The sequence below is a fragment of the Lactuca virosa genome, chromosome 4 (assembly GCF_052849685.1).
Source record: "Lactuca virosa cultivar CGN04683 chromosome 4, Lactuca_virosa_CGN04683_v6, whole genome shotgun sequence".
NCBI classification, from domain to species: Eukaryota; Viridiplantae; Streptophyta; class Magnoliopsida; order Asterales; family Asteraceae; genus Lactuca; species Lactuca virosa.
The window spans coordinates 16,448,744-16,461,695 of NC_136429.1; the positions used below are offsets into that span (position 1 = coordinate 16,448,744).

General features: G+C 31.8%; 2 protein-coding genes across 2 annotated transcripts; both read left to right on the forward strand.

The window, feature by feature from the left end:
• The first annotated feature begins 9,482 nt into the window (after positions 1 to 9,482).
• LOC145104146 (uncharacterized) lies at positions 9,483 to 9,974 on the forward strand. The gene has a single exon (XM_079041428.1). The coding sequence runs from the start codon at positions 9,483 to 9,485 to the stop codon at positions 9,972 to 9,974; it is 492 nt and encodes a 163-aa protein (XP_078897554.1).
• Positions 9,975 to 10,164: 190 nt separating this feature from the next.
• LOC145104147 (uncharacterized) lies at positions 10,165 to 10,648 on the forward strand. Its single transcript, XM_079041429.1, has 2 exons — positions 10,165 to 10,384; positions 10,497 to 10,648. Exons 1-2 carry the CDS (start codon positions 10,165 to 10,167, stop codon positions 10,646 to 10,648), a joined length of 372 nt encoding a protein of 123 aa, XP_078897555.1.
• The last annotated feature ends 2,304 nt before the right edge of the window (positions 10,649 to 12,952 follow it).

Here is a 12,952-nt window from a genome sequence, read left to right on the forward strand (position 1 = left end):
TTCTAAAATGATTGATAATATTTTTCAAAATCCAATTCAACAAACACCTTCTCCTGACATAGACATTGAAATCGATCTTGATTTACTTTTTGAACAACCAAAAACCGCTTACAATTCTGAACTTCTAACTACTTCAATTGATCCTATAGGAACACCCACTGAAGGAACTCCACAAACAAACCAAAATGATGCAGATCAATTCGAGGGGGAACCACCAACACATACTTCCTTTTTGGAACAAACACCAAATCCTCCTTTGAACACCCCATCCCCAAATAGCCAAAACAATACCGATGCATCATTTATGGGGGAACCTTCAAACCTATTCCAATATGAAACCCCCGGAGAAGAACAATGGGATACTGAAACTCCAATTATTATAGCGGAAGAGAATCGCTTAATAAAGTGGACCAGAAATCATCCTACAGACCAAATCATCGGAGATCCCAACTCAGGCATTCAGACTAGAGCCGCATCCACAAATGAATGTTTATTTGGAGCCTTCTTATCCATGACTGAACCCAAAACCATACATTCTGTTATAAAAGATCCAGACTGGGTAAAAGCTATGCAAGAAGAGCTAGCAGAATTTGAAAGAAACGACATATGGAATCTTGTTCCTACTCCACCCGATGTTACTGTTATAGGTTCAAGATGGGTATACAGAAACAAGACTGACGATCAAGGAATCATTTTTCGAAACACGGCACGTCTTGTAGTCAAAGGATATTCACAACAAGAAGGAATCGACTACGATGAAACATATGCTCCAGTTGCCAGAATTGAAGCAATTCGCATCTTTCTTGCATATGCTGCACATAAGAATTTCAAAGTATTTCAAATGGACGTTAAATGTGCATTCCTACATGGAGAGATAGATCACGAAGTATACATCTAACAACCACCAGGTTTCGAAGATCCCCAATTTCCAGATCACAGCTTTAAATTGCAGAAAGCTATCTATGGCTTGAAACAAGCACCCCGAGCCTGGTATGCCACGTTGTCATCATTTCTCGAAGAATTAGGTTTTAAAAGAGGTTCAATCGATCAAACCCTTTTTCGTAAAATCTTTAATAAACATCTTTTAATCGTATAAATATATGTTGATGACATTATTTTCGGTTCTACCGATGAATCTTTGAGTGTTAAGTTTGCAGATTTAATGAAGAGCAAATTTGAAATGAGCATGATTGGGGAGATGACTACTTTTCTCGGACTTCAGATCAAACAGTCAACTGATGGCATTTTCATCAACCAAGAGAATTATGTCAAAAACCTACTCACTCGCTTTTCAATGGACAAATCCAATACCGCAAAAACCCCAATGGCTTTTGGATACAAAATCGATGCCGACTTAAATGGCAAACCCGTTAACCAGAAAAGATATTGTGGAATGATTGGATCACTCTTATACCTCATTGCCAGCAGACATGACATCATGTTTTCTACATGTGTCTGTGCTAGATACCAAGTAAATCCTATGGAATCCCATGTAGTTGATGTAAAACGCATCTTCAAATACCTTAAAGGCACTCCCAAACTTGGCCTTTGGTATCCAGCTAAATCTGATTTTCAGTTGAACGCTTTCACCGACTCAGACTACGGAGGATGCAAGCTAGATAGAAAGAGTACATCTGGTAGCTGTCAATTCCTAGGAGGTAGACTAGTGAGTTGGACTTCAAAGAAACAGACTTGTGTATCCACATCAACAACAGAAGCTGAATACGTCGCTGCCGCCAGCTGCTGTTCACAAGTCATATGGATGCAAACTCAACTGCGTGACTATGGCTTCAAAATCTCACAAATTCCCATATTTTGTGACTCAACCAGTGCAATTGCCATTTCTCACAATCCCGTTCACCATTCCATGACAAAGCACATCGACATTCGATATCACTTTATCAAAGACAACATTCAAAAGGGTCATATCGAACTACACTTCATCAACTCCAAAGATCAAATTGTCGATGTCTTCACTAAGGCTCTCGATGAAACAAAGTTCCAATACTTCCTAGGCCGTCTAGGAATGTTAAATCCAGATAACATTCATCCTTAAACTTTTACTTTTTTTTGTACAAAAGTGTGTTTACTTTCATTCAAAAACAATTAAAAATTGCTTTATTTTCAAAAAAACCAAAAACATTCAAATAACCAATATTTCCAAAAACATTCAGATAAACAAATCTTCAAAAAAGAAAATAAAAGACTTACCATAATAAGCTTTTATAGAACCTTGTGATTAATCGTCTCTTGACTTAATTTTCAGATGCTTATGCTCGATGAAGATTTTAAGTCATATTGATTCTCAATTGGAGTGAAGGTTCAAATCTCATACTTTTCATAATGTATATAACTTTATTTCCTTCGATTTTATTTCATTATTGACGATTTTAAACAATCAAGGGACATAAGGTTAGGAGGTTCAGCTCAAACAAAAACCCATGTGAGAATTTGTGCCTCGTCAATCTGTATCACTGTGGAATTCATTTCTTGTGAGCTTAGGTGTGTCACTAATGCTTATAAGGTATAACCGATTATACCTTGTCACGGTCTCATTTTTGCTTAGATATCAAAATGATCAGGGATGATACAGTCATTTCTTACATACTAGACAAACTGTCTTTTATGCCACCAATCCCTACCTAGATATAAGCCAACCAAAAATGAAGTCTTGAGATCCCGTGATCCGTCAACAAGAAAAGTTGAAACGAAAAGGATTTCAACAATCACTTATCAAAGAAAAACAAAGATCTATCCACATCCAATCTTCAAATACGAATCAAGATAAAGACGAATCAACAAAAAAAAGGCCAAATCATTCACCGAAGAAATACCAAAGAAAACAAAAATATTCTACATTTGGTATTTTCAAACAAACTTTTCAACCAAATGGTTATTTCAAAACAAACATCATAAGATCCCGTGATCTGTTTTTAACCATTTTTCACAAAAGAAGATATCTTAATCCCACAAGACAGATACTCTCAAAAACCAAATTTTCTCAAATGTAGCAAGTTCTCAATGCTAAAACAAAATATCTTTTTACAAAAATCGATATTGATCAACAAACAGAATACCATCAAAGAAGAAGCTACAACAACATTGGATTTCCCGGGATACTGTAGCCTTCATCACTGAAGATTCTTAGATGCAAACTTCACTATGAAAATTGCTAAACCCCTCTACATGTATTTCCCGACGGAGAGAGCGTGAAAGTTAATGGCATAAATGAAGAAACCCGCTGAGTAATGTCGAAACTAGTCTTATGTGATTGATTATCTAATAATGAGACTAAGTGACTTTCAGGAAAAGCATAGCTGAACACCTCCAATATGAGTGTGAGTTGTCAGAGAGAGATATCACTCATTTTTAGTGATCATTAACTTGTTCTGCTGCCAGAACAACCAAACACCCAAGTGAAGTGTGAGCTATACCTATGAGCGTTCATCTGAATCGACCTGTTAGACCACTTGTCGTCGTTAATAATGCTATAAAATCTATAGCAATTTCTTTAGATACATATATGGCTACCCTTTGATAACCGAACCCGAGACTTTGATTCGGAAACAAATTTCTGAAAATCTTTTACATAAGATATGTTAAACCAAGTCACAAACTTTCAAAACAATCACTATGTTTTATATATATCTTATCTATTGACAAATCTTTTATCTTGAATCTTAAAAAGTTAAACTGTCAATATGATTAAATCATATTTGTCCTTATTCCAGCAATGATCACATAGGGGGAAATTGTTGAAAAATGTTTTTGTATGTGACCATCACTGAAATAAGACGAACTGTTTTTATTTAAATCTAACAAATATTATCAGTTATTTCAGGTTGCGTGGATTCGTGCTTAAATGTGAAATACAAAAATATGCAAAAGATGGAATACGCAAAGACGTAAAATAGCCAAATATTTGGTCGTTTGAAGACAAAACAAAACAAGGGATAAAAAATTGTCAAGACTTCAAAAACTCAAGGGTCAAATATGGAAATTCAATTCATTAATTGAATTTAATACACATATTTGATTTCTCGGTGAAGTGGAGAATTAAAAGCCAAACCCAAACACACAACTAGTATTCAACTTGAAAGTCAAAGAAGAAGAAAAACATCAAGTTCCTACTACTACTACCACTTGAGAGACTTCACAGCTACAAGCTATACCCATACCAACTCAAGTGTGTTTAAGATATTTTCTTTTCTTATATGTACATATATATGTACGTGTGCGTATGTAATGGTGTGTGTTCTTTTTTTCTTTGTAATATCTCTCCATACACCAAGAATCACTCCCAACCAAGAACACCACCTCCCTCTTAAAGAACAACTCTTGCAACTTCAACCTTCAAGAACAACTAAAACAACCTCCAAATACCTTCCAAACACCCTCAAAATACTTTCCAAACACCCTCAAAATACTCTCCAAACACCCTCCAAATACCCCCCTTAAACCTCCTCCAAAAACCCTTTCAAATCACCACAACCATCACCACCTTGCTGTTTTTCGACATCAGAATCTTCATGACAGAAAACAAAAAACTGGGCACAACACAGCCAAAATACTACTAGAGAGATTTTCACCATCAATTCTTCAGAACCTTACCTACATCTAGAAATTTTCGTGGACGATTTTGACCGCCGGAAACCCCAGAGAGACACGAGAGAGATTTAGCTATCCAGAGAGATTTCTGTTTTCGAGTTCAGAATCTTCATGTCAGAAAACAAAAAACTGGGCACAACACAGCCAAAATATTACTAGGGAGATTTTCACCATCAATTCTTCAGGATTTTACCTACATCTAGAAATTTTTGTGCACGATTTTGACCAGGGGAAACCCCAAAGAGACGCGAGAGAGAATTGACTATCCAGAGAGATCTACTCCGAAAATCTACATTCATCACCACCCAAAGCTCCTTCAACATCACCATCTTTGCTGCCTTACACCACCAAAACTACAACCTTATTCCACCTCCTACCACCCTCCAAATACCCACTCCAACCTCATCAAATCTCCTCAAAACACCCTGTACCCGTATACAAATACCTGACCCGTGTACTTTGCACTCTTGTGTAAGCAACCCATTTTACATGAAAATGAACTCTGTGTTACTTATCAAATACCGGATTGAACTATGAACAAACAGAGACACAGTCTATTAAGATCCAGTCCAACCCTAAGCCAGTTCAGTCATTTATTTGACGAACCTACTTGATAGACCAGTCGTTCCATCAGTCCAGTTCAGTCAATTTATTGACGAACCTACTTGATATATATTTATATACTTATATATTTTATTATAGCTTTATGTCATTTAAATACAGTCATTTATATTATTTATAGCTTTACGTCATTTAAATACAGTCATTTATATTATTTATAGCTTTACGTCATTTAAATACAGTCATTTATATTATTATAGCTTTCAGTCATTTATAGCTTTCATAATTATATTTATTCCGCAATTAATATTCTTTATATATATCTATATCTTATATCTTAAACTTATATATCTGTCACACAGTACCTGATAACCGAGCATTTTGTTGTGGTGATCAGATTTTTATATTTCCAACAATCGGTATCTGAGCTGATATAAAAGAATATTTTACAACAAAATCAAAGTACAATGTTTATTTGGCTCTTGAACAATTATTTCTGTCATCTATAAAATTATGGTTATTTATGAAACTCAAATTACCAAAAAAAGTAAAAGAACGAGAAAAAATTTGTAACAGAAGGAGAAGAAGAAAGCGATAAAATAATAACATTTTGTATAACACACATTCGATGCAGAGATAGTAATTTTTGACATACCTTCAGTATTATAAAGATGTGCAAAATAGTTTTTGACTCACATATTTGAAGACGACAAAGAAGATTCTGGTAATATGAAATTGTTATTTGTAATTGGAAGTCCAAATAATAAGCTAGTTTTCAGGGATTGAATTATATCCCTTAAAGTTTGAAATTTGTATTTATTGTATTTACATATATAAAATGATATTTATTGACATGTTAAAACTAATTACCTTAATATTAGGAAAGAATAATTATTGATTTTATTTAATTTCAGTAATTAATATTCTTGGGCGGGAAAAAATTCTAAGAAGTGCAGAATAGTTATTGACTCACAGATATGACGACGGCGTAGAAACTGGTAATATGAAATTGTTATTTGTAATTGGATTTGGAAGTCCTAATATTACACTAATTTTCATGGATTGAATTATATCCCTTAAAGTTTGAAATTTGTCTTTATTGTATTTACATATATAAAACGGGATTTATTGACATATTAAAACTATTTACCTTAATATTAGGAATGAATAATTATTGATTTTATTTGTGGTAGTGCCATGTGGCATAGACGAGGTTTAACATAATGCATGTGGCGATTTAAGGTTTTGTTTATTAGAAATAGAGATTTTTTATTTTATATTTATCATATTCAACGGATTAATTAGATCATAGTGACTAGATTGTTATATGTGAGATTTGACATGTAAAATTATGGAGAGATGATCGTTTAAAGGGAAAAAAAAGAGGAAATACATCTTATTCCCTATGTTGTGGTTATGAGAAAGTTGAGTTATCACCTTTAAAAGAAGCACCGTCATTTTACCAAAATCTTTACCATTCGGTAGACTCAAAAAGCAAACACTTCATAAAGAACATTCGCATTTACACTTCAAAGTTTTCATTTACATTTATAGGAGGCAAAGTTGATTCATCCATTAACAGAGACAACACTCCATACATATTCAGACTTAACGGTTAAAAGTATCATAGTATGGGAAGTCTTTCTTCTACATGCAGATGGATCAAGATTCTGTCAGTTATACATATATGATATAGAGAGAGAGAGAATTCAAATAAATCAACAAGTGTTGGGTATATATTTACGCTTAACTTTAATAATTCAATTAAATTCATTTATATTTTTTACTAATATATATATATATATATATATATATATATATATATATATATATATAATCATTTTAGTGGACCAATGAACGTTTCTACATCAACTTCAACTTCATATGATCTTCGGATTATAGAATTTTTAAGGTTATCTTAGATTCAAATAATGAGTTGGTTAAGTGTTATAAGATGGTAAGAGATTGTCTTCATGCAAATCCTCGTGTTAATTTGAAGTTAAGATTAATTGGAAAAAGAGAACGAGATGGAAGGACATATAATTTACCAACTTCTTCTGAGATTGCCGCTTTAATTGGCGTTGACAATTGTGATTCAATAGAAAAAAGAGATATCGTTCTTCAAACTTCATCAGAATTACTACAACGTATCAGTGAACTACATCCTTCTTACCTTGCTCTCTGGTATCCATTACTATTTCTATATGGTGATGATGGTAACATAGTTGACATCCCTCATAGAGGTGCTACATCTTCAAGCAACAGCAAGCGGGCAAACTGTACCAATGAGAGAATTTTTCGCTTACAGAATTCAAGACAGGGATCAATCGTTCTCACTAATTATTAATGCAAAAAGGTTGTTCCAACAGTTTTTGTAGATGGTTATACCATGATTGAAAGTGAGAGATTATATTTCCTACGTAAGAAACAATTTTTTTAGATGTGAGTCTTATGAGAATTTGCATGACCAACAAGCTCATGGGCCTACAGATATTTCGAAATTCATACAACATGTGATCATACCTTCTTCATTTACCGATGGTTCACGATATATGATGCAAAACAGTTTAGACGCCATGTTGCTGTGTAAATGGTTTGGATATCCATATTTTTTCATAACCTTTTACGTGTAATTCAAAATGGTCAGAAGTTAAAAGGTTTCTTAAGGACACTTCATGTCATCCAGAAGATAGATATGATATCCTATGTATGTTATTTAAGATCAAGTTTGATGCATTTATTAAAGATCTAAGGGAAAATGTCATTTTCGGCAAGGGTCAAGCAATGATTTAAATTTACGTTTTAACATATAAATTTTTATATATATTATAATTTATATTTTGCATAAAATTATTTTAAATTATGTTCTTATTATTTATTATATATTTTTTAGTTGCTAACTTGTATCTTCTTTTATATTTTTACATGCAGCGGTTTATACAATTAAATTTCAAAAAAGAGGTTTGCCTTATAGTCATATATGTCTGTTTATGCATACTGACTGCAAGCTTCCAACTGTTGAATTTATCAATCAGATTATTTCTGTTGAGATTCCAAATATTGATGAAGATCCAGAATTGTATTCACTTGTCAGGGAATTCATGATTCATGGTCCCTATGGAGCTGAAAATATTAATTACCCCTGCATGTTAGAGAGAAAGTGTTCTAAAAACTTTCCAAAGCAATTTTCTAATCATACTTCAGTTGATGCAAATGGTTTTCCCTTATATAGGAGAAGAAAAGGTTGATATTTTGTTGAAAATTTGATGTTTAGTTAGATAACAAAAATGTTGTTCCATACAACAAACATCAATTGAAAAGATATCAGGCAGACGTTAATGTTGAATGGTGCAATCAAGGATCTTCCATAAAGTATTTATTTAAATATGTAAACATGGGCCTTGATAGAGCTATTGTTGTTATGGTGCAAAGCAATAATGATTGAGATAACAATGATGCAGTGGATGAAATAAAAGAATATTGTGATTGTAGATATATGTTTTCTTGTGAAGCATCATGGTGGATTTTTGGATACGATATTCATTATAGGTATCCTTCTGTGGTTAGACTACCTTTTCATCTTCCTAGTCGACAACAAGTTTATATGAGGCAGATGACGATAATGAAAATGTTCTTAAGCAGTCTTCAGTTGCTTCTTCAATGTTCACATCTTGGATGAAGTGTAATGAAATTTATAAAGATACATGAGAACTTACATATGTTGAGTTTCCTACAAAGTTTGTTTAGAAACCTAAAATTCGGATTTGTAAGCCAAGGAAAATTGGATATTCGATTGGTAGAATTCACTCGGTTTCACCAAATCTAAGCGAAGCATGTTTCTTAACCATTCTTTTAAATAAAGTGAAACGTCCAAAATCATTCAAAGAAATTCGCATAGTCAATGGTGAAATATGTTCTTCTTTTAAAGATGCATGTTATAATCTAGGCCTTTTAGATGATGACAAAGAATACATCGATGCAATTAAGGAAGAAAGTCTTTCTGGATCTGGTTTTTATCTACAGTTCTTATTTGCTAGGATGCTATTGTCCAATAGTTTTTGTAGATCATAGATTAAACTCTCTGGGTATTTTAACTTTATCTCATTATTATTAAAATTGTATCGTATAAAATTTCAATATACACCCAATTATATTTTACGTCCCAATTAATATGTTTTTTTAATATGTTGTAAGTAATATAGTATTGTTCGTACAGGTTTATCGGTTAATGAAGATCAACTTAAAAACTTGACTTTGTTTGAGATACAACAAATTTTCCTCTATAACAATTCCAGTCTCAAAAATATACAAAGATGCCTAACCCGGATGCCGATTTTGTTTCATCTTCAAAAAATTGTCTTATTACTGAAGAGCTAGATTATGAAATACCAAATTCAAAGAATGAGTTAGATCGGATTTTTGTTGCATTAGCAAATGAGAAACGCAACATTTTTCTTGATATCATGACTGCAGTTAAAGATAATAAGGTAGGCGTATTCCTTGTTTCTGGTTATGGTGGAATGGGTAAGACATTTCTTTGGAAGACAACTTCTACAACAATTAGAGCCCAAAGTGTAATTGTTTTAAATGTTGCTTCAAGTGGAATCGTTTCATTATTAATGACCAGAGGCAGGACAACACACTCTCGGTTTAGAATTCCCCTAAATATTTCCGAAGATTATGTTTGTAAAATAACGCCAGATAGTGATCTTGTCAGTTTATCAAGAATAACATCATTGATCATTTGGGATGAAGCACCCATGGTACACAAGCATGCATTTGAAGCTTTGGATCGAACGTTGTAGGATATATTAAGGTGTGTCAATCCTACGAACTCGAATATTCCATTTAGAGGGAAATTGATTATTTTTGGAGGTGATTTCAATCAAATTCTACCTGTTGTTATGGGTGGTAGTAGACAAAACATTGTTAATGCTTCTTTTAAGTTCTTCGTATTTATGACAACAATACAAAGTCCATAAATTAACAAAAAACATGAGTCTACCTTTTGGGAGTGATTCATCTGATATTGAACAAATAAGGGGTTATACAAACTGGCTTTTGGACATAGGAGAATGTAATCATGGTAGTTCGAATGATGGTGAAGCGATTGTTGATATTCCGGAAGATATTGTTATTAATGGTCCTTGTGATCCTATAGGCTCATTAATCAAGTTGGTATATCATTCAATTTTGGAAAACTTCAACATTACGGGTTATTTTCAAGATAAAAACAATACTTGCTCGAAAGAATGAAGTTGTCCAATAAATAAACAATCGTTTGTTATCATTGTTTCCAAGAGAGCAAAAACAATATTTAAGTACAGATAGCCTATGCCAATTTGAGTTTGTTCATGATCATTTTGATGCAAAATTATTCTTCCATGGTGCTTTAAATGGTCTTAAAGTCTCTGGTTTGCCAAACCATAAGCTCATTTTAAAAGTTGGTGTTTCCGGTTATGTTATTGAGAAACATTGATTAGAAAAATGGCTTATGTAATGACACTTGAATATAATGAAATCTTTGGGAAAACGTGTTATTGAGACAGTTATCATATCTAGAAGTAGTATTGGAAATCGAACTTTTATTCCAAGAATGTCTTTACCTCCTTCTGAAAACAAGATCTCTTTCAAATTCCAAAGAAGACAGTTTTCATTGGTTGTTTGTTTTGCAATGACAATTAATAAGAGCCAATGACAGTCTTTATTGAAGGTTGGTTTGTTTCTCAAGGATCCCATTTTTACACATGGTTTTTTGAATGTTGCTTTATCCAGAGTTCAAAGTAGAGAATGATTAAAATTGTTAATTTTAGATAAGGATGGTAGACTAACAAATAAAACATCCAATGTTGTGTATAAAGAAGTTTTTAGAAATTTATAAAAACTTAGTACAATTTTATCATTTATATCAATTTCTTTTTTTGTTTTATTCAAATTATATTGCATTGTACAAAATGATAATTTTATAACATATCTACAAATACAAATTGTCAATCGGATATTCAAACCACTATGCTTTTGTAATTTCTACGAATCATTATACCATTATGAACTTACTCACAAAACATGTACATTTATTACTTATTAAATATTTTATTATCATTGCTCAATAATTAACTTATAATTTAATTAAAATTATTTTTAAGATTGAGGTCTGTGGTGTGCACAGGTTATAACATAGTATCTGAACATGCGAGGTTTATATATATATATATATATATATATATATATATATATATATATATATATGGGCTATGTTATTTTGTTTTTTACATTTATTGTGTGCTATAATGCAACAATAGAAATTTAGTAAATTAAATAATTATTTCCATAATTATATGTATATTAAATGATATCCATAATTATATGTATATTAAATGATATCCATAATTATAATTCTCTTTTTATGGAAACTAATTAAATATGTCATTAATGTCAGCAATAACATTCTTTCAGAATAAATTCACATCTAGGTTTTTATATATGAGTTCGTATTTTGTTTCAGGACTCAATCACTTAAAATACAATAAAATTGCATGGAATATGAAAAACGAGAGTGTATTATACTAGAATACACTCTCATTTTGCTAGAATACACTTTCATTCTTCTAGATATGAATTCATTCTGAAAGAATATTATTGTTGACATTAATGACGAATTTAATTAGTTTCCATAAAAATGAGTTATAAGTATGGATAGCATTTAATATACATATAATTAATACTAAATTCCTATTGGTGCATTCTAGCACACAATAGATGTGAAAAACATTTGAACCTACCTCATATATATATACATATATATATATATATATATATATATATATATATATATATATATATATATATATATATATATATAAAAGATCAATAACTGCTAGAAATTCAATTTCTTCAATTAAAAATGCATAAGTCATAACAATTTATTTTAAGTGTGTGTATCAAAAACACAAGTGAAAATATCGCATCCCAAGTTAAAATACATCACAAAGCAACAACCAAGTAACTTATATCATTTGATGGATTAGCTACAGATTTGATCAAAAAGTGACATAACAACAATATATTGTTTTTAAACTTGAAAAATTCGAGCAATTAATAATAAATTAAATTTGAAAAATTCAAGCCCTTATTGATAAATTTAGTGATAAAACTTTTGTCGAGGATTTAGCAACCCCCTTGATAAATCGGTTGGTATTTCCACATTAATTACATACATAAATCTTCTTCTTCATATAGATGGGTTGGTCTCTTGGTGGCTCGGGTTTGTTTTCAATGGGGTCAACCAGATCGGTAATTGATAAACATCTTCTTCTTGGAATCTTTGTTCTTCTTCAATTACTAGATGGTGTCGTCTCACCCATATAAAAGATAATGTTTTTATCTGACTTCTTTTTTTGAACAAAATCTCTACTAGACATAATCTTTCTTCTAAAGGTATGTAGATTAGTTCGTTTTTATGCCCTATATGCGAGAAGGAAGTGAAGAGTGTTTATCAACTCTTCATTGAGTGTGACTTGACTCTCTCTTTTTTGAATCTTTTATACAAATGGTGGAATTTTTCGATACCTATCCTTATTTCTTTTCAAGATTGTATTGATTGTGTTGATTCTTTACGCTTAACTTCTATTTGTAAGGATTTTTTGGAGAATATTTTCTATATTTTGTAATGGTCTATTTGTTGTTTTCGAAATTCTTTTATTTTTGGTAAAGTTAAGCCAAAAATGTTTGTTTTTTGATAAGGTGGTTTCTCAAAGTTATGTTTGGGCCAATAGTAGATGTC